The sequence below is a fragment of the Bactrocera dorsalis genome, chromosome 3, assembly GCF_023373825.1.
Source record: "Bactrocera dorsalis isolate Fly_Bdor chromosome 3, ASM2337382v1, whole genome shotgun sequence".
Taxonomy (NCBI): Eukaryota; Metazoa; Arthropoda; class Insecta; order Diptera; family Tephritidae; genus Bactrocera; species Bactrocera dorsalis.
The window spans coordinates 23,817,778-23,842,623 of record NC_064305.1 but is presented as its reverse complement, the minus strand read 5'-3'; the positions used below and the strand labels follow the sequence as shown (position 1 = coordinate 23,842,623).

Below are 24,846 nucleotides of genomic sequence, written 5' to 3'. Positions count from 1 at the left end.
CGGTATGTACATTTTTATAATGCTGAAGGGCTTTAGTAAAATTAATTAGTGAATATTAATCAATATATGTATAGTAATTAGTGTATAATTCATCAGCATTCAGTATGAACGTACAGCGGGCGGAACATGTTCTACACTGTCATCTAAGGGTGTATCAATAACGGCACGATATTTAATTCTAACTTCGCCCGTATCGTCACAAATCCAGGTAAGTGTGTGTTTGCGCCAATGTTCGTCGAAGGAACACTTTTCTTGACATTCAATGGCCTCGCTATAGTCCTGCGCAGATATTCTCATGAGTAAAAATTAAATATTTTGAATCACATAATTTTAAAGACATAAATTAATATTTTTTAAGTTGTGTGTGTAGCCTATGCTATTTATGTATATGCAGTATACTTTATCATTTATTCAAAGCAGTTTGTTACTTACATATTCATCGATACGTTCTTTAAAGTCCTCACGCATATGAGATCCTCGAGACTCCTTGCGGTTTTCAGCAGCCACCATTGTACACATAGCATTCACCAGCAAATTTTGGAGCTCTAGTGTCTCAATTAGGTTGGAATTCCAAATTAAGGATCTAAAAAAAAAGTTCATAGACTTTTATTATTTTTACATTGTTTACTTACCTGTCTACAGTGCGCACATCTTTGAAATCATTATAGATTTTAGTTAATTTCTTTACACCTTCTTGCAGGTTTGGTCCAATTCGAAAAACACCTGCATGCTGATGCATTGCCTTCTGCATTTCAAGGCGTAATGTGGCAGTGGTAATACTACCATTCGCATGAAGCAATTTGTCTAAATTTGCCACAGACATTTCGCCTGCATTCTGCAATATTCAATATTAACCGATATTTAGTATATGTATATTACAAAACTCACATCCTTCAGATTCGGTGCTGGACAGCCGGCTCGGTGGTTTTCGGAAATATGTAAAGCGCAAGAGCGGCCGAAAACTAAGAGATCTAACAGTGAGTTAGCACCTAAACGATTTGCGCCATGTACATTACATGAAACTTCGCCACAAGCATACAAGCCAGCCACACTACGATCATTACCATCCATATCAATCGTTAATACTTGTCCACGATAGTTCGTTGGTATACCACCCATGTTGTAGTGTGCGGTAGGTATTACTGGTATAGATTCTTTAGTCGCATCTATTCCAAGAAAAATTTTAACCGTCTCTAAAATACCAGGCAGGCGGGTGAGTAATTTTTCTCGTGGTAAATGATGTAATTGCAAGAAAATATGATCTTTATCGGGTCCTACACCACGTCCCTCCATTATTTCTATAGTCATTGAACGAGCCACCATATCACGTGGTGCTAAATCTTTTGCTTTCGGGGCATACTTTTCCATAAATCGTTCACCCTTTCCATTTACTAAGTAACCCCCTTCACCGCGACAACCTTCAGTGACAAGCACACCGGGACCATACATACCCGTTGGATGAAATTGTATGAATTCCATATCCTGTAGTGGCAGACCTTGTCGAGCGACCATTCCGTTTCCGTCGCCAGTGTTGGTGTGGGCGGAAGTACAGGAAAAATACGCTCGTCCATAGCCACCTGTTGCTATTATTGTATTTAGTGCTCGAAAACGATGCAATGTCCCATCTTCTAAACAAATGGCAATAACACCACAGCAGGCGTAATTGTCAAAAATCAAGTCCAATACATAAAACTCAATAAAGTATTTAATATTGTAAGCGAGTGATTTGCCATAAAGCGTATGCAAGATGGCATGTCCAATACGATCGGCACATGCACAGGCACGTCTTGCACGTCCTTTACCGAAATTTGTGGTATGCCCCCCAAATGGTCGCTGATATATTTTACCATCCGCAGTGCGAGAAAAGGGTAAACCATCATTTTCAAGTTCTAAAATGGCGCGTGGTGCTTCTCGCGTCATATAATGTGCAGCATCTTGGTCGCCTAACCAGTCTGACCCTTTAACTGTGTCATAGAAATGCCAACGCCAATCATCTTCCATTTGATTGCCTAGAGCGGCATTTACACCACCCTGCGCAGCGATGGTGTGCGACCGAGTTGGGAAAATTTTGCTAACAACGGCGGTTTTAAACCCCAACTCTACTAGAGTGGTGGCGGCACGTAAAGCGGAACCACCAGCGCCAACGATGACAGCATCAAATGCATGGTCTACGACCGGGTAGGCTTTTGAAATACCCTTGCTTATTTTGGCATCTCCGCGTGTTTTACTGTCACAAGTTAATGCACGGATTGAGGATTTAGACGTTATTAAGAAAGGGAACTGTAATCACAAATATATGACAATTTTAAAGACACGTACATATATAAGGAAGTATAATATAATTTCTGTAACTTATATTGATCTCTATTAATACTTACCAATTTCCGTTTGTTCACGCGTAACATAAATGGTAAATGTGTAAAAAGTCTCATATTTAAAACTATTAACAACAATAAAATTCAAGATACACATTCGATCAAGTGTCAGATACTAAATTTTTTCATTATTTTCATATGACTTACGTTAAAAACGTTCGTTTTTCCCAGTTTTCATAAACAAAATTTCCTACCCTTTATAAAAATCTTATTTTCACATTCAATTCATTTAGGTATATTTATTAGTAATAGATCAAATACGTTTGTTACTTAATTTCCGTTTCTGGGTTTCCGTTCAACTACAGGGGTGTTAACTATTAAATACATGATAAAACAACCAATAACAATTTTCTCTGACATTACCTATTTTTGTGGATAACAATTTTCTCTAACGTAACCTATTTTTGTGGAATTTGTAACTAATCGAGTCACAAGATTTTTAGTAAAATTTGATTAAATAGATACTTGACTTTATTATAAGCAGGAGCAGATGACTGGAATTAAAAAGAATCTATTTGTGACGCCCTGTTTCGGCGAAACATCATTTTCATTACAACAGCCCACAACAGTGTGGAAAACTACTAAGCGAATTTATTGAGTAAGTTTCAATCTTAGTTTATTATTGTTTTTAATAGCTTTAGTTTCTTATTTCTTCTAATTTATTTATACAATATTTATTTTGTTTTACCATTTAATGAAATTTATTTAAAATTGGTAACGCTATTACCAGAATTGTTTTTGTTTTCCCCATTGGCGCTTTGGGCAGCTGCTTCTCATCAGTCGATCGGTGCGAGCGCGAGAAGTTTCATCGAATTGACAATTAGTTTGGAGCGAATTTAAATTGTAATAAAAATATGAAAGGACTACATTTTGTTAACACAATAATAATCGGTTTTATTTTAAAATAGGCGCAGTGAAACATCCAAAGAGTATTCAATAAGGGGAGATTGCTGCAAAGTGTTTCATATTACGAAAATGGCGAGCCTAATGCGTGTACCATCGATTTTGGCCAAAAATGCAGCGGCAGTGGTAAGTTAAACATCGATTGTAAATCTGAGGGGTAAAGCTGTATGAGGAAGGGTCCATTATCCAGGCTTGACAAAATAATTGCATGCTTATATATATGCAGTAAATAGTATAAGAATTTCGCTTTTTCATTGGGTTACACAACCATTATTACACATTAAGCTCAAACATTGCATTCTCCGAATATTCGGCGAGGGGAAAAGATAATTTCGGTTGATTATTGCACTGAAATAGCAATGCACAACACAAAGGAAGCACTAACCGTGGGATTGTGAAATTTGTTCTATGATAATTTTAAACAATTTTCTGGTGAACATGGGGGCTCGACTAATTAGAAAAAGGGCCACGGTAGCACCAAAAGACCGCATGCTTTCACAAGTGTACTGTGTGTCAGTGTATACGGAACGTAGTGAGTGGTAGTGACGACGACTGCTGCTACTGCGACCAACGAAGAAGCTAGGCGGTGTTTTGTTATGTAACTTTTTATGGGCATTTTTTTGCAATTTTACTTTAATAATTTTTAATTTTATATAATATTTAAAAATTTCATTGATAACTTAGTGCAATGCATACGTCGCTTTCAATTAGGGCATATATTTTCAAAATTTTTTATTTGCATAATCAGTCATACTTGTTGCGCCGTATACATAACACTGGGATTTATTTTGGTGTATTGTGGGAAGTATGTATATATTTAGCATAAATTATGGAAACAACTTAAAAAATGCGTTATCATTCTTTTATTTTGTTTACAATATTCATATTGGTAATATTCGGTGGTTTGAGATACTAGAGTATTCTACTTAGGTCTGTTCTTTTAATTAAGGTATGTCCTTTGTTGATTCAATTTTTTCCGATCTAAAAAATTTCTCAAATTTTTAAACAGATGTACAGCAGTGTTCATTGAAAAAGCAGTGCAATAAAAGCGAAAATATATAATTTTTTTTATTGCATATTCCCTTCCGTTAGTTTACCGTATTCTTTGTAGAATGGAATATAGAGATAAGTAAAAAACAAAAATCCCTTAGAGTTGCTCAGATTTTATTTTTTATTTTTTTTAATTTTTTAACCGATTATATATATATATCGGACCCACACAGCTACAGTTAGGACTGATCTATCCAAAGAATATAACACCCTTGTGTATGCTTAAGCGCACTATCCGAGGATTATCTAAATTTGTAGTTTTGCGTATTTTACATTATTTATTGGACATCAGTTCATAAATTATGCTACATAAGTGAACAACCAAAAATCCGTGATAGTGCACAAAAATATCAAAAATGTAGATAATCTTAACAAATTTAACGGTTTCTTCTACAGTTTTTCTTATTTCCATATTCCATTTTATAAAAACAATGTGCAAGAGATCAACTAACGAATACAAAAACCATTATTAATTTTCACATCTCCACCGCTATTTTAATGAACACAGCTATACATGTTTATTAGTGTTTTTATTGCTGAGTTATTTATTACGTATATATAAGTATGTACTAATTGACTAGCATGAACCTTATTGGTTTAGATGTCGTAATTATTAAAATTACAATGAAGTAATGTAATATAAAAGAATGTTTAAACATTTTATTTTTACTAAATATGACACTGTTCCATGACCTTCAATACAACATACGTAATGCCGCTGGAGGGCTCGATTTCTGATTCCTCATACTGCTCTTTTACCGCTTTACTTTATATATATCAGCAAGCTTTGTTTTGATAATCAGTATCTTGCGGGTAATTCTCTTTGCCTATCACTTTCGTTGATTGTGCTCGCATCTTCTACCACAATTAAGACACTACCTATGTATGTATATATTCCACTATTTTTACGGTGTGTGTGTTGTGCGTGACGCAGCTGTTTATTTAATATACATACATATGTATTTTTATAATCGTTTTATTGTTAGTAAAACATTAACTTGTGAATCTCTCATTTCTATGTAGCTGTTTATCACTAAGCGTACATTTAAAAATTTCCAATTTGAAGACGTGTCTAGCCGCTTAAAAATTCAGAATTAATCAAATTAGTAATTTTTAAACATTCAATACAAACAATTATACATATGTAAATACAATATGCTTAGGGCATATTTCTTTGAAATTTTTAAGTACAATGTTCGAAATGTAGTTGTTTTTTACCGCTCCGTTATTTACAGAGTGTTAGACCCAATTGTCTCGTCCGATATAGACATTTGGTAAGATTAATTTTTAATTGTAAGGGGCACGTCAATATATGTAGCTATAAATCTAAAAATTATTTATTTAATGTAGAATACGACTGTGCTCGAAATAATAGCAGTGGTTTTTGAATAATAACAGTGGCTTGAAGAGCACCTGCATTGGTCAGTCGAAAAATGGCGCAACATATTGTGGTCCGATGAAACAAAAATTGCTTTATTTGGTTTCCAAGGACGCCGACAGTATGTACGAAGGCCAGTAAACGCTTCATTTGATCTTAAATATGTTTCACGGACATTAAAACATGGAGGTGCAAAAAGCAATGTATGGGGGTGCTTATCTTTCTATGGTATAGGTCCGTTATTTTGGATTAAAGAAAACATGGATGCCAAATTGTACGTTGAAATAATGGAGTCGACTATGCTACCACCTGCTGAATGGAAAATGCCGTTGAAATGGGTCTATCAATAAGATAACGACCCCAAACATACCAGCAGGTTGGCAAAAAATTGGTTTGCTCTAAATGGAGTTTAGGTTATGGGTTGGCTGGGTCGGTCACCGGAATCCAATTGAGAATCTTTGAACAGAGGTCAAAGAAGCTGTAGGGGAAGATAATTCGTCAAATACGAAGCAATTATGGAGTGCTGTGAAGAAGGCGTGAAAGTCATTCCTCTCGGGAAATGCAAGCGTTTGGTGGACTCGATGCCTAGGAGATGCGCAGCTGTGTTATCCAACAACGGTCGACGGTTCGACGAAATAATAATTGTTTAAACTTTATTTTATATTATCATAATGAATTAATTGATTTTTGATGTAAAATCATCAATACTATTATTAATCACAGCTGAAATTTTCATTTACAAACTTTTTTATTTATTTATAAAAGAACTTTATCTTATTCTTTAAAGAAATCACATTTCCTTTAAGCTTGAATATGAGCGAATTAAATATAATAATAATAACTCAAAATAACTATTAAGTACACGATTTTTTTGCTTCATTTGAATTCTTGGTAATGCCGCCACTGCTATTATTTCGAACACAGTTGTATATTATGTTTATATATAGTATACATGTTTGTATGTAGGTACAAATTATATAAACAAAGGCTGTCAGCTGATTTAATTTCGCCCCTATTTACTACGTGGCAATGTTTTTTTTACTAAGTGATGAGTATTTCAAGTATTATCTAATAAGAATAATTTTTAATCTTTAATCTGCATATCTATCTATATCTTTGGTAATGTTATGTTAATGATGAAAGTTGAATAGCCTTTACTATACTAATCACACGAATCGAGTCTGCCTAACCGGAACAGTATCCGATTTGAATTAAGCATCAATTTGCATTGAAGCTAGTGAATACATTATATCTCACCAGTTCCAAGCTACCCCGTTGTAATGATTATATTTAGTTATAGCGTACTAGTGTGTATATCAATATACATATGCGTATATGTATAGGTCTAAGTGATGCAAAAAATGTAATTACATTTAATCGTCGTATCAAGATATAATTTCGTTGGGCTTTCTGTTGAAAAAAATGAAACTAATAAGTAGTACATTTAATTTTATGTTTTGTGAATAAAAATTGCTTTGTTATTCTAATATGCCATACCAAAATCATTTAGTTCGAAATTATTGCTTTCATTAAGTGTAATCAGATTAATTTATTAGTTATTATTACATTTTGTTTAATTTAAAAATAAAAGCACTTCACATTCGACATTAAGCGTTTTATGAAAGCTGCAAATTTATGGAAATCAATTAAATGTTTTCCATCAACATTCAACATTCATGTTATTCATTTTAAGAATAAAAAGTGTAAGCATTCAGATTAGGTAGATCTAATCTATTTAGGATTGTGAAAGATTATTCCCTTCTAAGATAAAATATATTGCAATAAAATTGCATTAACTTAAACTTAAGCAATACAAGTTTATAGATGTGTGCCTATCGCTGAAAAAAAGCTTATAAATATTTTTAAACAAAGAAACAAAATTATTACTCAATATTAAGTGGTGCTAAAAAATGTTAAGTTGCGTTGCTTAGTTCTATCGCATGTCCGCACTTTAAATAAGTACATAACTTTCGATAAGCATGTAAAGAAAAAGATAAGAATTCTTATGATAAATCGCATATTTGCGATTAAAATGAAAACTGTTTAGATGGAAAGGGTAATCGGGCGATAGATAGAAGATAATTGTTAACACTTTTTTGATATCATCGTTTGGAAGACAAACGAAATTATAATTGCATTTTACATTCGAAATAAATTGGCACTAAGTCGTGTTGTAACAAAATGAGAGATATTAACGTCGAATAGATGATACCTATGTATACATGCAAGCATGAAAGCGTGAAGAGTCAATACGAAACCGTTTACTTTATAGAATTTCGTAGTAAGTGTTTATAGTTGCTACATTAAGGAAAAAAGCTTAAATAACACATGCAAATTATATATACGACTATTTATCTGAGAAAAAAACAACGCAGTTCTTTTATAAAACGAGCAGAGGAACGATTAGTAAAAAATTTATTTCGTAATTATCTAGAATCGTAATAAATAGAAATATAGCTAAGGATTTTCTTAATTTATTTATCACTTCATTGCAGAAAAATATAAGGTTTAAGTATATCTCATTGTAAATCGAAATGGGAAAGCTTAGTGAAGTTTACTGACATTTCTTTCGTTCGATTGAACGGTTGGCAGCACTTTCAAAGTACAAAACCGCATTCGAGGAGAGAGTTTATTACTATGCCATATTTTGTATTTACATATTATTATTTATGGCGCCATAGTTAAAAAGTAGTGTTTTTTTAGTTGTATAAAGTTAAAATTTGTATTAATAATTATACATATATAATATATAAATATTTTAATAACAGAACCAAGAATCTTTACATATCGTCACCTAAAATGCAAAACAATACACCATCCAAAAATATCCATATGAGTTATTTATTTATTACTAATCACTACATCATATTACAAGTACAGAAATTCGCTAATTATATATCATATAATTTATGCTTTTCATAATTTAATTAATATCAAATATGTAATTATAACCCGGTTTACATGTCACTTCCGTTCATCGACAGATACTTTTGACATCACCTGTTCATTGTCGATCAACGAATACAAAATTTTTTTTTTTTAAGTTTAATTCATCCATGACTGTTATTGGTTTGTATATTTCCAGCTACGAACTGCCACTGTAGTGCCACAACGTGAACTGCACATTACACATGGCAAAAATGATGCCAAAGTACGCACGGATGCCATCTCCAAAGAGTACCCCATTGTCGATCACAGTTACGATGCCATTGTTGTTGGCGCTGGTGGTGCAGGTCTGCGTGCCGCTTTCGGTTTGGTAGCTGAAGGTTTCAAAACAGCTGTCATCTCCAAACTCTTCCCCACCCGTTCACATACAATTGCCGCACAAGGCGGTATCAATGCGGCTCTCGGCAATATGGAAGACGATGACTGGAAATGGCACATGTACGATACCGTGAAGGGTTCCGATTGGCTGGGCGATCAAGATGCCATTCACTATATGACACGCGAGGCCCCACAAGCCGTCATTGAATTGGAAAATTACGGCATGCCTTTCTCGCGCACACCCGAGGGAAAAATCTATCAACGCGCTTTCGGTGGCCAAAGTTTGAAATTCGGTAAGGGTGGTCAAGCGCATCGTTGCTGCGCCGTAGCGGATCGTACAGGTCACTCGTTGTTGCACACACTGTACGGACAGTCGTTGAGTTATGATTGTAATTACTTTGTCGAATATTTCGCATTGGATTTAATATTCGAGGATGGCAAGTGCAAAGGTGTGTTGGCACTGAATCTGGAAGATGGCACACTGCATCGTTTCCGTGCGCATAACACCGTCATTGCGACCGGTGGTTATGGACGTGCTTTCTTCTCGTGCACATCAGCACATACGTGTACTGGTGACGGTAGCGCAATGGTCGCACGCCAAGGCTTACCCATACAGGATTTGGAATTCGTGCAATTCCATCCGACCGGTATATATGGTGCCGGCTGTTTAATTACTGAAGGTTGTCGCGGTGAAGGTGGCTACTTGGTGAACTCAAAGGGCGAACGTTTTATGGAACGTTATGCGCCAGTTGCCAAAGATCTCGCTTCACGTGACGTGGTGTCACGTTCAATGACCATCGAAATCATGGAAGGTCGTGGTGTTGGACCCGAAAAGGATCACGTTTTCCTGCAATTGCATCATTTGCCACCAGAGCAATTGGCTCAACGTTTGCCAGGTATCTCCGAGACCGCAATGATCTTTGCCGGCGTAGATGTGACACGTGAACCCATCCCAGTGCTGCCGACAGTGCATTACAATATGGGCGGCATCCCAACCAACTACAAGGGTCAAGTACTGACCATCGATGAGAACGGCTGTGATGTCGTAGTGCCCGGTTTGTATGCCGCCGGTGAGGCTGCTAGTTCATCTGTGCACGGTGCCAATCGTTTGGGCGCTAATTCATTGTTGGATTTGGTCGTATTTGGTCGTGCTTGCGCGCTTACAATTGCTGAAGAGAACAAACCCGGCGTGCCAGCTCCCAGTTTGAAGGATGTGAGTGAAATTTTCATTTAGTCAAGTGTAGTTTAAGCATTTACACATTTGTTTTATTTTTTTTATTTTTTTGTACATATGATCTACAAAATTATAATTTTTTTCATAGAATGCTGGCGAGATGTCCGTTGCTAATTTGGATAAAATAAAGAACAATAATGGCAAGATTACCACCGCCGATTTGCGTTTGAAAATGCAAAAGACCATGCAGGGTCACGCTGCCGTGTTCCGTGATGGTCCCATATTGAAGAAAGGTTGCGAGAAGATGGTGGAGATCTACAAAGAGTTCCAAGATGTCAAGGTTGTTGACAAGTAAGCCAAAATTAACAATTTTTCTCTTGTGTATTTGTGTATACTGATGATATTAATTTATCACGTTTAGATCGAATGTGTGGAACTCCGATTTGGCTGAAACGCTCGAATTACAAAATCTTTTGGCCAACGCTCAAATGACTATTGTTGCAGCAGAAAACCGCAAAGAATCGCGTGGTGCACATGCGCGCGAGGACTACAAGACGCGTATCGATGAATATGTAAGTATTTGTTATTTTGGTTTTCGCAGCTTTTTTTGACTCAATAATTACTTTTAACATTCAGGACTTCAGCAAGCCAATTGAGGGTCAACAGCAGAAACCACTGGACGAGCATTGGCGCAAACATACTTTGACATGGGTGTGCGGCGATGCTGGCGAAATTAAAATCAAGTACCGCCCGGTCATTGATAAGACTTTGGATGATACCGTACAAACTGTGCCACCAGCAATACGTTCCTATTAATTAATCTTTAGTAATTAAATGGATCAACGTAACCATCAACACTACAAATTGCGTAGGAGTGGCGTACATTTGTATTCACATTCACATGTCACCTTTAAGTAATTCGCTGAATAATCATTTTGATTCGTGAAAAGTTCTAAACGCGCTGAATCTATGCAACTATATTGAGATAAGCTATATAAGCAGCAAACTAAACACCTTCCCTCTACACTATTAAACTTATGTAATTTATTCACGAAATGCATATAATGTTTTCTGCCCTCCAAACCGCACATAGGCACACATACACCCACTTATTTACACGCAACAATTCTAAAAGTATCTTGCAATGCATACTTAATGATGATTTTTAGGAAGGAAACAATCAATTGTGTTTTTATTTACTTAATAATTTTATTTTTTAGAAGCGGTAAAGCAAAGTGAGTCGCCTTAACGTAACGCATTCGTTGAAAAAATCTAACACTGTCTTTAAATACTTTAAAACTTCATGATATTCTGCTAGAAGTGGTGTGTTGTGTATTTGTAGTATGTTTTTTGCTACTTCTAGTGATTTGTTAAAAATTTATTAAATTATATACCTAAACATAAAAACAAAAATATTTAACGATAAACAAAAGAGGAAGGAAAAATTGTACATGAAAGTTAATTAAATAATAAAGAGTCGATAATGAATATTTTTAAATTGGAAACTATTATTTTTTTTTTATTATCAGTAAGATCATTTCTAGTTTGATATTGTTGTAGCGTCAGAAGATATTCCTTGAAGAATATTTCCAAGATGACAGTTCTTGACCGCATGAAAATCCGTAGACTTTCCGCTTACGTCGACCCGGCGGTCATCGGAACGGAAAGGTTAAGGTTTGATCTAGATGTTTAGTCACATATATTTTTACAAAATCTGATTCGAAATTACAATACATTTTCTAAGTACATAGATAGAAAAAATTGACAAAACTAAAATAACAACAATAATAATGTACTACATTTATATACTAATTTGTCCACTTTTCAACTTAATGTTTTATATAAATACAGCGACTTTATTCAACCTTGAAAAATATGTAAATTTTCCAAATTAAATTTCAACTCCTGCAATATGTCCTGAGCTGCTTGACTAAATGCGTTAGGTCCACATACAGCCACAAAACTGGCATATTCTGGTGTGTTTTTCGTTATTAAAGGTGCGAGTAGCTCGATGCATATCCGTCCACGTAAACCCGTCCATTCTGCGTCGGCTGCGGAAAGCACATTCACCAATTGGAATCTACAGATATAATAATGTACATACATATACCAAATACTTTAATATATAACATATTTTCTACCACAATTACTGCCTCACCTCTCATCAGTTTTTTGCAGCTGTTCCAGCTCACCGCGACACCATATGTCTGCGGATGTTTTATTGAAGTACATTAAACGTAAATAGTCGCTGTAAAAGTTAAAAAGTGTGAAATTTAGCGTTCGTTATTGCTCTAAAGTTCCATAATTGTATTTAAAAAATATATAGTTTGTTAAAACAATTGTGAGTGACTGCTACAAGTGAAAGGCTCACATATTTATTATAGGCTTGGTCAAGAGAAAGTCATGCCTATCACGAATATATAATTTGTTTAACATTTATGTATTTAAATATATTCTAAAGTAAGCTTGGATATGGACAACTTAAAGCGTGAAATTTGTTAGTTAATATGCATTTTCACTCACATTCGGTTTGCATTTCGCTTAAGCAAATGTTCAACCAAATTTAGCATAGGCGTCAAACCACTGCCAGCAGCAATAAGAGCTATTTGACGATGAGGTAGTAAACGTTGTAGATGAAAATTGCCATGTGGTGTTGATAGTAATAACATCTGACCGATTTGCTTCTGACGCAAATGCTTCGATAGTGTGCCCTCAGCGTAGCTTTTAATAAGGAAATTTAAATTTGTACTATTGCTTTCATTGTCAGTGCGAGGTTGTGGCAGAAATTTGGCTGGAACAGGTGTGTAACTGCGACGGGTCAATTCGCCTGTGAATACATATATGTATATATGTATGTAAAAATTTTACATAAATATTTCCAAATTCATTATTTTCTTTTATATTAAGAACATTTATATTCTTACCATTTATTAGCGCCGCCACAATCATGTGATAGCCAACGGGTAGCACCATCAATGTTTCTTGTATGCCACGCAAGCATAACACGAATGAATCATGATTAAAATCCGTACATTTTACAACTTCATATTCATACTCCAAATCCTCCGTTTCACCCATTACACCTTTCGATACAGTGTGTGCCCCATACGTTGGCCATAGAGCAGGCTCTACTTTAGTGACCGATAATTCGATTTTACCTGTCTCACTACCAACACGCACCGACTTCGGTGGCCAATCTACTTCTTCATGCAGCTCGAATTCAAATATATGTTGAGTACTGTTTATTTGCACCTGCAGTTGTAGTAGCTTAGCACATTTTCGGCGCAACAGCAGACCAGGATTGCAAAGTTGGCGAGTATAAATGTAGATTGTGAGGTCTTGTCGTTTCTGTATCCAGTCAAAACGTGGTACAATTTCGGTGTTTGTGGTTACCGGTTTGTTACTGGACGGTGTTTCAAAGATAGCTGTGGGAACTGGTGTTCTCCCTTCTGGTATAGAACTCATTTTAGACAACGTACGCAGTGGACCAATAAAGCATTTCACCAACAATTGTTGATAGTTTACCCAGGCATGTACCTCATCAAAGAGTTTTGTGGCATCGCGTCCAACGCCACGCATTAACTCGTCAACACCTGATTGGAGTTAAGAATTAAACATTCTTTTCAAAATGGGCACATTTAACTCACCACCAGGATGAAAATCCATGTAACGCGTCACATTGTACACCTTGCCACGAATCGCCATCCAAGCATCCTCGCGAGTATTATGTCGTGCCAACTCGTCGCTATTTATAGGCGTTACACGACCACGTGTGCCTGCTAAGTCTATGCCTGAGTTACCAAGTCGTATCCAATCCATTAGCGAGTGACCAGGCTTGAGCGCGCATTTGTTACGTGGATTGCCAGTAGCGGAACCTGAATTAAGTTTTTGTGGGGCAGTGTTTGCAGGAGCTAGCATTTGACCGACGGTTGTTGTTGTTGGGAGATGCAGATTGCTCATTGATGATTTATTATTAATATCGGACATACTGTATATAGAACTAAAGATGGAAAAGAAAACATATTAACAATTTTATACATTTAAAACAAAAACAAACAAAATATCACTCTAGGATATTAAATATACTTCAATTAAGTAGTCGTATAATTTTTATTTCCTTATTTGCATTGCCAGACTTTATAACAATACGTTTCCGTTATTATATTTCATAATAATATGGTACCTCATTTCCGTCAACATTCCTATACAACATATCAGCCCTTATGTAGATATGTACATATGTCTCCGTATTTTTCCGATAAACATTATTGTCTGAGTTTTTTCACTTTGCCTCAAGAAATGTTTATATTTTATACAATTAAGAAATAATAATTCTGCTAAAAAGCTTTTACTTGCTAAATAGTCTGGCAACATAAACCAATTTCAACAACGAGTAAACGTATATTTTATTGTGCTTTTGAGTGCTCGTTCTTCACAGCTATTCTGCATGTACAAAACTAGCAGCAGCAAGCAGTTATTTAGTTTTTAACGAGTCGTTGTACTAATGAAATGTGAGTTGGATTTTTAAATAAATAACTATACAGATGCATATACATATATTTTTCACGGAAGCGCTTATATTATAAATATTTTGTAATTAATACTTTATTTGTGTATGATATAAAATGAAGGGTGCGGAAAAGGAAGTTGGTGAAAGTGAAAAAAGAGTAATCTACCGGCTTCGAACAACTTGTGAAATGTTTGATTTTTGGTGAAAGAAAAGAAATAAAAAAGAAAAAAAAAATTTTCAAAACTAAATGCAAGTGCTATGAAAAATAAAGACTATGTCGTTTGACCATACATATTATGCAATATCTTGAAACTACTACTAATATTTAATGACTAGTTTTTCATTTTTCCATATCAACCTACAAAATATTTATACATACATACATTAGTGTCTATAAATCATAGTTGTCAAAGGGTTCTCCTCTGCAAGTTTAAGAACGTATTATTGCTTTGTATCGTATATTTAGGTTCATCACCTAAATAGAATATGTTTTGCATATCATTTTATGCTAAACAATTTTTTAAGTGAATTACTTGAAGCTTTCTTATGAACATACCGGGTATGTATGTATGCACATTTATTTGTACAAATCAATTACAAGCAACGAAAAAGCCGGGTGGCACTTGTGCCAATTTGTTGTATGAAAGTAAAAGTGAAAGAACTCAAACGTGACCTTAATAACTGTCGTCTATATAAGGGCGGCAATATAAAACATGTATAAACATATGTGTATCAATACATATAATATGTATGTACGTACAATACAAAATTATTTTAGTGTAATTGTCCCGTAACTTATAACTATTCATCAACCAATAGGTATGATAAATATGTATGTATGTATGTATATTTGCATGCAAATGTACTCCTTTGTAATACGATCAACCATGACAAGAAAAAATAAAAGAACAGAGGTGAATTAAGAAACATTACTCAGTATTAATTAATGGCGTCAACAGCATATTTTGTGAGCATATTAAATTTTCCAAAGTTTTCCAATAACAAATAAATAATTGAATTCCGTGCAAAAAAAAAAAAATTCAGTCCCTGTGTATAATAAGCAATATCTTTTCGTTTAATAGTAAGTTGCTTTGGAATGATTTGATTTAATATTTATATATATACATATATTTAATATTTAAGTATATACATATAAAAATACAATTATATATATTATTAATCAATACGATCAATCAAGCAATAACCTTTCGACGCTTTTATTTAGGGCATTTTCTTCATAAGAATATAACTTTTATGTGTAAATGCTCTTGTTTTCGGATTCAATTTTATCTTATGAAAAGAAGAAAGCAAAATAATAAAAGAAGCTAGTCAGCCAGCTTTGTTTATTGTTCATACCTACGATATAAATAATTGTTAAGCAATACGAGAACACAAAGCAATTGTATTGTCATATAATCGCGTAGTAGCCTGATGCGCAACAATTCAATGGAAAGTTTCCAGCAACAACATAATAAATGTGAATAGCATTAAATAAAGTAGTACAAAAATGTACAGTGTCAATTTACATACATATATGTGTATATGTATAGCCTTTGTGATTCTTTCAAAAGAAAACTTATGTATAATGTCACTTTAGTCTTTGAACTATTTACTAATCAGAGCCATATTGCTTATACATACATACATATGTATGTGTACATAATAACTTGTATTTCCGGAATTTTCACATATTTTTTATTAAAAAAAATGTTGTTTAAGCTAATTAATATACTGTAACTTAATATTTACATACATACATATGTACATATGTATTCATTTAAATAATATTCTGGACTAAGCGTAGTATAGCACGATAAAAGAAATAGAAATTTTATCAACATTATTAGAGAAAACACAATGATATCATCACGCAAATCCACGTCAGTGCAAAAAATGGCATTAACACTTTTATTGAAAATTCGTGAGCGGGAGACTAATTCTTTAATGTTAGATAATCAGTCAAAAAGAATTATTGAGTCGTCATTTTTGTGGTCAAAGTGCATACATACATATGTAGCATACATATCAAAAATGTTATGATTTTGTTTCGAATTTTAACGCTACTGCAGAAGGTGATATAGCGTTATACTTACATACATATGTACATATGTACAAGGAGGGTGGTCGGTCAACCTATAAATTTTTGACTTGGAACTCATAGTAATTTTCTTCGCAGAATGTCACTTATGGTGGAAATAATGTATAATTTGAACTTTTGGTGAGTTGATTAACCCCTCTGTTCATGCATACATACATACGTACATTAGTCGTTCAAAATATAGGGAAGTAAAACTGAAGTTAAAATTGCAAAACATTATTTTTTTTAACTGAAATTCCCTTTGTTGTGCTCGTGGATTTAAATATTTGAATTATATAGTATATTTATTTACTGGTTTGTCATAGCTTTTTTAATTTTGAAATAACACTGCCATTATCAGTAAAATAATATAATATGTCACTACAGTCGCACCCTACCAATGTTAGAAAAGAACAACAATTTATTTTTATAATGCCAATATTTTTCTATTTACAAACATGATAAGATAAACTTATTCAATGGCAACGAAACCAAATGTGAAAAGGAAAACTAAAATTAAATTTTACCGGCAAATATGTGGGTTAAATTTTTTATGTAGGCTCATACATACATACATATGTATTTATGTATAAACACACATTTCTATAATCTTTATTAGTGATGCACAGCTTCAGAAAGTCTTGGAATAGGGACAATGTAATTATTGTGTTTCTAAGAGATTAAATTCATTAATTCAAAAAAGCGTGTACTTTAACATCTAAAATAGTTAATTTTTTCTCAGTAAAAATAAAATATATGTATAAAATTAAAATACTTAAAATAGTAATTGCAATCAGGTAGTTAATATGTATGAAATAGTAAATTATTAATAATTACTGTATTTGTACATTATTTAGTAACTACTGATGACTTGTTAGTTTATTTCAGGTATTACCATATTTTAAATTTGATTTAGTTGATTTATTTAGTTTTATTGCCGATTATTATCGAATATTATTTTAATACGGTAAAACAAATTAACACATAAGGAATTCGTCAAATGAAATGTCGGAAAATCTTAATTATAACTTTAATAGAAATGTGTGTTGTGCAGTTAAGAAAAAAACACATTTTTGTATAAACTATATTTTTTACAATTTCTTCAAATCAATTTCTGGTATTATGAGTCCAATTTTAAATACTGCATGTATTTACTATATCATTGTTAAAATGATGTAAAAAGCTGGTCGAGATATACGATGACATTGACATAGTTCAGCAAATTAAAAGACACGGCTACGCTTGCTAGGTCATGTTGTCCGGATGGACGAAAACACTCCAGCTCTGAAAGTATTCGACGCAGTACTCGTCGGGGGAAGCAGAGGAAGAGGAAGACCTCCACTCCGTTGGAAAGACCAAGTGGAGAAGGACCTGGCTTCGCTTGGAATATCCAAATGGCGCCACGTAATCGCGTAAGCGGTGTCTACGCCAGTAAAGAAGAAGAATCGACATAAATGTGATAAACCATTACAATTTTTTTTGGAAAATAATCCCTGCGTTTTTAAACCGTTAATTATTTTAAGCTTACTTCTGTGCTGATTGTGGAACCCTTTATTTATTATAATTTTAATCACATTTTCCACTTGTATATTTGTTTGCACGCTCGATACAAGTGTTGAGAGTACATGTTATCTTTATGCACGGACATACACACATACTTATGTACATATGTATATATCTGTATTACGATTTAAATGCACTTTAATGGCTGTAGTCGTCATGTGTCAAGAGTAACAATATAAATGTATGTATATCTATAAATTAGTGTTAAAATTATAGTATAATCATATATATGTATAATTGTAATGTTTACCATTTACTAAAAGAAAAAGTTAACAAATTAATTAGTAATTTATCAAAACGTTATTCCAAAAATATTCGTTGTGTCATAATTAAACTCCGAAACTGGGAATATATATAGGACAAATTGTATATATGTAAATATACATAAATATTTACTTTTGATTTGGTTCATTCCTTTGGATATTAATCGTTCCATCGAATGCGATATTCGCCGTGGCCAATGTGCAAAGGGCCATAAATCCTCCGCAGGGTTTGGCACCCGCCACGTAATAATTCATACCAATGAAAAGGAACAACAAGCCTCGGATGAGTGACCCCCCTTTTGATGGCGACCATTTATGTCGATTAGTTTGGAACAATTGTAAAACTATTTTGTGTAGTTCGATCAAAATAACTCTGAACCTACGAACCTTGGATTGGTCAAAAATCGACGTGTGAGAGCTAGATTGGCTAGCCGATGACCAACTCTGTTTCTATTATTTAGCCAAAACAAGTTATACAAAGTTTTCAAAGCGGTTATGAATAAATTTTTGAGTATAGTATGTAAGGAGCAAGATTTCATAAATTTCAATGGGGACTTCAAGTGGCTTCTAATAGACAACGAAGTGGTCAAAATACGAAACATGTTTAGCAACCCCCGCATTACCAAAGATTGTCCGAGCTCATCTTAACTTTATTATTTATCTATCTGTCAGTTGTGATCTTTGAATCGGACTCCAGCTCTTGACGACGGAAGTCAACAATCGATACATATACGAATTTATTCTAATTTGCGCAAAATCATGCAAACAAAAATGAACAGCATACCCCACATGACAGCCATATAGTCTGCAAATATAGAAACGAAGCTAATAATATTTACTTTAAACTAGACAATTGCCAAGAAAAACGGTATTTTCATTTACCAAAGGTGTTTTTACCAAACAAAAATTGTGAAATAACGAACGCGATTTCATAACTTTCATCAATGACGTAAAATAAATACACTATGTAAAATTTAATAAATGCCACTAAACTAGTTTTACACGCTACGCGCAACAAGTAACTATACTACACTAGGTGTCTTGTAGCTTCTTAATCAGTCATGCGGAATTTTCGGGTTTTCATACAATACATATTCCAGCAACATCTAGCAAAGCGTCAGTAACAGCCCGCTAGCCACTCACACGCTCAGCGCGCCAAGCACATTGGTTTTGGTTGGCTGCTCGTTCATTCGTTCGGCAACGACAAGTGTGCCAACTACTCTTCAAAAATGAGGAAATCTGCTAGGCACCGGATTGCAGCCTTTGGTATGCGCCGTAGACAAAGCTCTTTACATTCAAATACACACATACAATATAATACAAATACTACTATATTCAGCCGTTGTAAATATAGGTAGTATGTGTGTAATCCCTGCTGCTGGTTTATCCATGATTTCTCCGTATCTTTTATTTAATTCAGTTCCATTTGAGTTTTCGCTTTGCGCGGTTTGGTCTTCCTGCTTCATTCTGTTCATACAATATAAACAAACATACATACATAGTATATACTTAGGTATGGACAAACATATTATCAAATATATATGTATATATATAGTTGTGGCAAAAGGTATATACTTATGTATGTGGTGCTTGTGAACGACTTTTGGAACTTTGGGCAATTCTTTGTAAACTCTTGCATTGCAGCATTTTTTGTTTGTTTCGTGTTTTCGTTGCAATTATTTTCTTTGTTTGTGTATTGTATAATGTATATTTGTTGTTATAATGCCGTTTGGTTCGTTTATCTCAAGCTTTTGTGCGCGAACTGGAAGTGGTGAGTCAGTGCGATGTGTTGAACAATTAATAAACACAGGAACATACATACATACATACATATGTGTGCAAATAATACAAAAGTCTATTGAATAACAAAACAATGCAAGCGCGACTATAAATATTCTACAAAAATTCGCAATTTGTCAGTTTACCTGTAATCAGATCCATGTACACTTTAAAATTAATATACATAAATATGCGTAAGTGTGTTCATATGCATTCATATACATATGCATTTGGCTGCAATTGCACACCTCGCAGTGAATGCATCCGACAATTGCAAAATTTTAATAGTTTATAGGTGCTTAATCATTGCGCAATAAAATTAAATCGATACGGTATGAAAACATCATAGAAATTCATTAAACGAATGGAATGATAATGTTACACTAGTATAGGATACGTGTTTTCAATATTAAGGTGCACCAACAGTGTGTGAAAACTGAAATGTTTTATGCCTAGTCCGTATAAACTTCTTTGTATCATTAAAACGTACATATGTACATATGTATATAAAGGCGAATCGAACCGTATTAAATCAAACAAGCTCTGATCGCATTAAAATTGTATAGCAAGAGATTTTCAGATATGTACATAGGTAGATACATACATATATCGTTTGATAACTCACTCTTGGATAACTTTGTTATAGCTATGTATGTATGTATGTAAATGTTTTGACCATAAAGCATTAATCAGATATAGCGAGTAGAGGGATGGCAAATATAATTCGATTATAATTCTTTTAATGAGAACGCATACTCTGTAGCTCTGGTGTACGTCCAAAACAACTTACGAAAAGGTTTAATTTTGTTTGAAGAAGAACAATTTGATCTTGGCAACTATAATTATCAGCGAAAATGACACAAGTGAACATCGTAGAGATTTTGAAGCGAATTTTTTCAAGAGAAGAACATATATTTTCTCTCTTAGAACATTATTTTTTCTTCCCTCGTTTTTTGAGTATGAGAATGTATGTATGTTTGTTGTTTATAATAATTAATGTTTGTTTTTAAATTATAATATTAAACAAGAAGTGGTTTTTTGCTTTCCGAATTTCTCAAAGTAGGTCAGAAAAAAAATTATATATTTTATTTTTCTTAGAAAAATTAATATTTACAATAGTTTATTTACTGCCTTTTGGAAATAAAATAGTTAATGTGTATATATGTACATCTGCGGCCACGCACAATTACCATTCAATATTTTCATGTATTTATAGCTAATTTGTGTTTTATTCAGTAAATTAAATAAATTATATACTATTATTTTAATTAAGAAATATAACATAATTTACTTCTGGATACTAAAAACAAAAAAATTTAAGAAATATTAAGAAAGTCTCGAAAGAACGAAAAAATCCCAAAAAATTAAGAAATTATAGTGGTAAGTTCCACGTGGCTGCAGGTGTACATATGTACATATATTATATACATATGTTTATATAAATATTGTACTATTTTGAAGTACGTTTTATTTATAAAAGTGGATCAATTATTTTCATTTCAGCACCTAACTGATGCGTAAACATTCAGCTGGAGAATAACAAAGTAAAGATATAAGAAAAAGTAACAAACTACAACAACATTACCACCACTAGTACATATGTATATTATAAACTCAAGTCTAACATTTCTTAACCAATTTTTACTAAACCCTATAGTATTTTTTATTACGACTACTAGAAATATAGAAAATTTACACAGTCGTCGAAAGACCGCAGGCATATAATACAACAACATTCCGCAATACTGCAAGGCAGTTCAAAATCCTACAAATCAATATACACTATTGAAAGTACAAAAATTCCATTGTAAACATTTAAACATAATAATAGATAAATAAAAAAAAAAATCATAAATAAAAGGTTAAAAACATGACGGAAACTGATGCATTTAATAATGATGAGAAATCGAAAAGAAGTCGGCGGCACAATAGTCGTCGACACAGCACCAGCAGCAGTGTTAGCAGCGGCAAAGGTGGTAGACGGCATCGGGCACGTAAGGGTTGCTCAATCGGCGCATTCATTGGTCAACTACTCTTCAATTTTATTAGCAAAATCATACGCCTCATATTCCAACTGATCTATGGTGTAAAAGGTGAAACTATGCCTGCCATTACTGATCCCGTTTTGCTCGAATCCGCCACATCGCTAGCGCGTAAAATACGCAAACAGGAGGTGAGCTCTTCCATTTATTCTGCATATATAAGAATATCTGACTCGATTTTTTAAAAATATTTTTCGGAAAAATAGTTGTCGAGCGTACAAGTGATGGAATCATTTATACGCCGCATTAAAGACGTAAATCCGAAGCTCAATTGCTGTGTGGACAATCGATTTGATGAGGCGCTGAAAGAGGCTGCCGAAGCTGATGAACTCATCAAATCCGGCAAATACACCGAGGAGGAATTAGAGAAGACAAAACCATATTTGGGTGTGCCAATATCAACTAAGGATTGCATTGCGGTAAAAGGTTAGTAGATTATTTTTTTTCTTATGAACCAGGAGTTGTCAAACTGAGATTAGCCAAATTAGGATAACCAGTAAAAAAAGTACTTAAAGAAAAAATGTAATTCATATTCTTGCTCGTAAGCCTTATTATTATTATAAATATTTTACGTCAAGGAGTTTGACATTTCCTATTATCAATCCTAAAAATTTAATTATTTCAAGATTACCGGACCTTACCGGAGTTAATATTGAAAGTAATATAAGTATGTGGTCATTGTTAAAAAATATATACATATGTACATATATTTCGATAATTATATAGTAGAATAAATCTTTTACAACTATTTTCAGGTCTTCTGCACACTGCCGGTCTGTATGCACGTAGAGATGTGCGCGCCACTGAAGACGCCACTGCCATGTCATTGATGCGACAGGCAGGTGCTATACCCTTCGCGATCACAAACATCTCGGAGGTCTGCATGTGGTGGGAGAGCAACAATGTCGTGCATGGGCGCACGCGCAATGCATACGACTCAAATCGCATTGTCGGTGGTTCAAGCGGCGGTGAAGGTTGCATTCAATCGGCGGCCGCTTCACCTTTTGGTCTTGGTTCCGACATAGGTGGCTCTATACGCATGCCAGCGTTTTTCAATGGTGTGTTCGGTCATAAACCCAGCAAATTAATCGTTTCCAATAAGGGCCAATTTCCAATGCCATTCACCGATGAGCAAAACTCGTTTTTAGGTATTGGACCTATGTCACGTTTTGCTGAGGACCTAAAGCCCATGTTGCGCATTATTGCTGGCGAAAAGGCCAAGGAATTGCGTTTGGATGAGCCAGTCGATTTGCAGAAGGTACGATTCTTTTATCAGGAGAGTGATGGTGGTGGTCGCCTGGTTTCGCCTGTGGACGCCGATCTTTTGGCTGGCATGCAACGTACCGTACAACATTTGCGACAGAAATTGAAGCCTGTCTCGGTGGAAAATGTACAATTGGAGCAATTCCGTCAGTCGACTATAATTTGGTTTGCCAATATGAAGGATGATTCAGGCTATACATTCGCACATCAACTGGGTGATCTCAAAGTCGCTATAAATCCCTACTTGGAGCTGGTAAAATGGGTATTCGGCGCTTCCAAGCATACATTTATTGGTTTGATAACCGCAATTATGGATAGAACGCAAGTGCAATATGGTTCGAGCAAATACAAGCATATGGTCAAGAAGCGTGATGAATTGCGTGCCGAAATGCAAGAGCTACTTGGCGAAGATGGTGTTCTTCTCTATCCTACACATCCCACCGTTGCACCATACCACAATGAACCCATCTTCCGACCCATCAACTTTTCCTATACAGGCATTGTAAATGTATTGGGTTTCCCCGCCACTGCCGTGCCTCTGGGGCAACTCGGTAGCGAAGGTGTGCCGTTGGGCTTACAGGTGATTGCCAATTTCAATAACGATAGGCTGTGTCTGGCAGTTGCCGAAGAATTGGAACGCGCTTTCGGTGGTTGGGCGCGTCCCGAAGTGAAAGTTTAGTAGTAGTTCTAAGCTTGCCGATGTCACAAGATTAGTTAATATCTAATTACATAATTGTTATACTACCTATGTATATTACTTATGTACATGTAAAGTTCTTAAAGTGAGGTTTTGTTTTTATATACATATGTGTAAATATTTGGAACAACGCAGGCATACAGGTATGCATACGTGCATACATATGTTATGAAAAGAAATTATATTTTTTATGCAGATTTAATGAAATTTATGCACGCCAATTTGTATGTATTTATGTGTACGTGTGCATGTCGAATTGTCTTTGATATATAACTTAAATTATATACGGCTACATAAGTAATGTGTAATTTAATGAATACATATATACACGTAACTTTACATCCATATATACTACAAGTAACTGTTAAGCATTTAAATGCGTTAAATAGACTAACATGTTAGTATTGCAATAAGTTACCAGAAAACTGTATTTAAATATATACGTGAATTTGTTTGTATTAAAGTAAATATTTTTATAAAATAAAATATGTATACATACTTATGTGTA

At 34.2% G+C, this 24,846-nt stretch overlaps 4 protein-coding genes across 19 annotated transcripts; 2 read left to right on the top strand and 2 right to left on the bottom strand.

Moving 5' to 3' along the window:
• Position 1: 1 nt before the first annotated feature.
• On the bottom strand, positions 2-2,850 carry LOC105228673 (succinate dehydrogenase [ubiquinone] flavoprotein subunit, mitochondrial). 2 transcript variants are annotated; one of them, XM_049451587.1, is made up of 5 exons: positions 2,379-2,850; positions 889-2,280; positions 633-835; positions 433-583; positions 2-279 (listed from the first exon to the last, which is right to left on the bottom strand). In XM_049451587.1, the coding sequence occupies exons 1-5, from the start codon at positions 2,430-2,432 to the stop codon at positions 100-102; spliced, it is 1,980 nt and encodes a 659-aa protein (XP_049307544.1). In that variant the 5' UTR covers positions 2,433-2,850; the 3' UTR covers positions 2-99. The 2 variants fall into 2 exon arrangements, with proteins under 2 accessions (XP_049307544.1, XP_011206886.1); XM_011208584.3 differs by having other exon boundaries at positions 156-292.
• On the top strand, positions 97-11,649 carry LOC105228669 (succinate dehydrogenase [ubiquinone] flavoprotein subunit, mitochondrial). Of its 2 annotated transcripts, none has more exons than XM_011208570.4 (8): positions 97-208; positions 2,860-2,973; positions 3,106-3,218; positions 3,284-3,404; positions 8,792-10,183; positions 10,293-10,495; positions 10,566-10,716; positions 10,781-11,649. In XM_011208570.4, exons 4-8 carry the CDS (start codon positions 3,351-3,353, stop codon positions 10,958-10,960), a joined length of 1,980 nt encoding a protein of 659 aa, XP_011206872.1. In that variant the 5' UTR covers positions 97-208; positions 2,860-2,973; positions 3,106-3,218; positions 3,284-3,350; the 3' UTR covers positions 10,961-11,649. The 2 variants fall into 2 exon arrangements, with proteins under 2 accessions (XP_011206872.1, XP_029407122.1); XM_029551262.2 differs by having other exon boundaries at positions 100-208; positions 2,857-2,973; positions 3,142-3,218.
• On the bottom strand, positions 11,240-20,614 carry LOC105228670 (cytochrome b5 reductase 4). Of its 4 annotated transcripts, none has more exons than XM_029551267.2 (6): positions 20,483-20,614; positions 13,792-14,144; positions 13,069-13,737; positions 12,668-12,971; positions 12,303-12,392; positions 11,240-12,224 (listed from the first exon to the last, which is right to left on the bottom strand). In XM_029551267.2, exons 2-6 carry the CDS (start codon positions 14,129-14,131, stop codon positions 12,005-12,007), a joined length of 1,623 nt encoding a protein of 540 aa, XP_029407127.2. In that variant the 5' UTR covers positions 14,132-14,144; positions 20,483-20,614; the 3' UTR covers positions 11,240-12,004. The 4 variants fall into 4 exon arrangements, with proteins under 4 accessions (XP_029407127.2, XP_049307548.1, XP_029407123.2 ...); XM_049451591.1 differs by lacking the exon at positions 20,483-20,614 and adding an exon at positions 19,440-19,577; XM_029551263.2 differs by lacking the exon at positions 20,483-20,614 and adding an exon at positions 18,691-18,817.
• On the top strand, positions 14,603-24,846 carry LOC105228671 (fatty-acid amide hydrolase 2-B). Of its 11 annotated transcripts, none has more exons than XM_029551273.2 (5): positions 14,630-14,655; positions 21,840-21,937; positions 22,016-22,509; positions 22,585-22,804; positions 23,134-24,846. In XM_029551273.2, exons 3-5 carry the CDS (start codon positions 22,207-22,209, stop codon positions 24,318-24,320), a joined length of 1,710 nt encoding a protein of 569 aa, XP_029407133.2. In that variant the 5' UTR covers positions 14,630-14,655; positions 21,840-21,937; positions 22,016-22,206; the 3' UTR covers positions 24,321-24,846. The 11 variants fall into 11 exon arrangements, with proteins under 11 accessions (XP_049307550.1, XP_029407133.2, XP_029407132.2 ...); XM_029551272.2 differs by having other exon boundaries at positions 21,994-22,509; XM_011208578.4 differs by having other exon boundaries at positions 14,633-14,655; positions 21,840-21,880.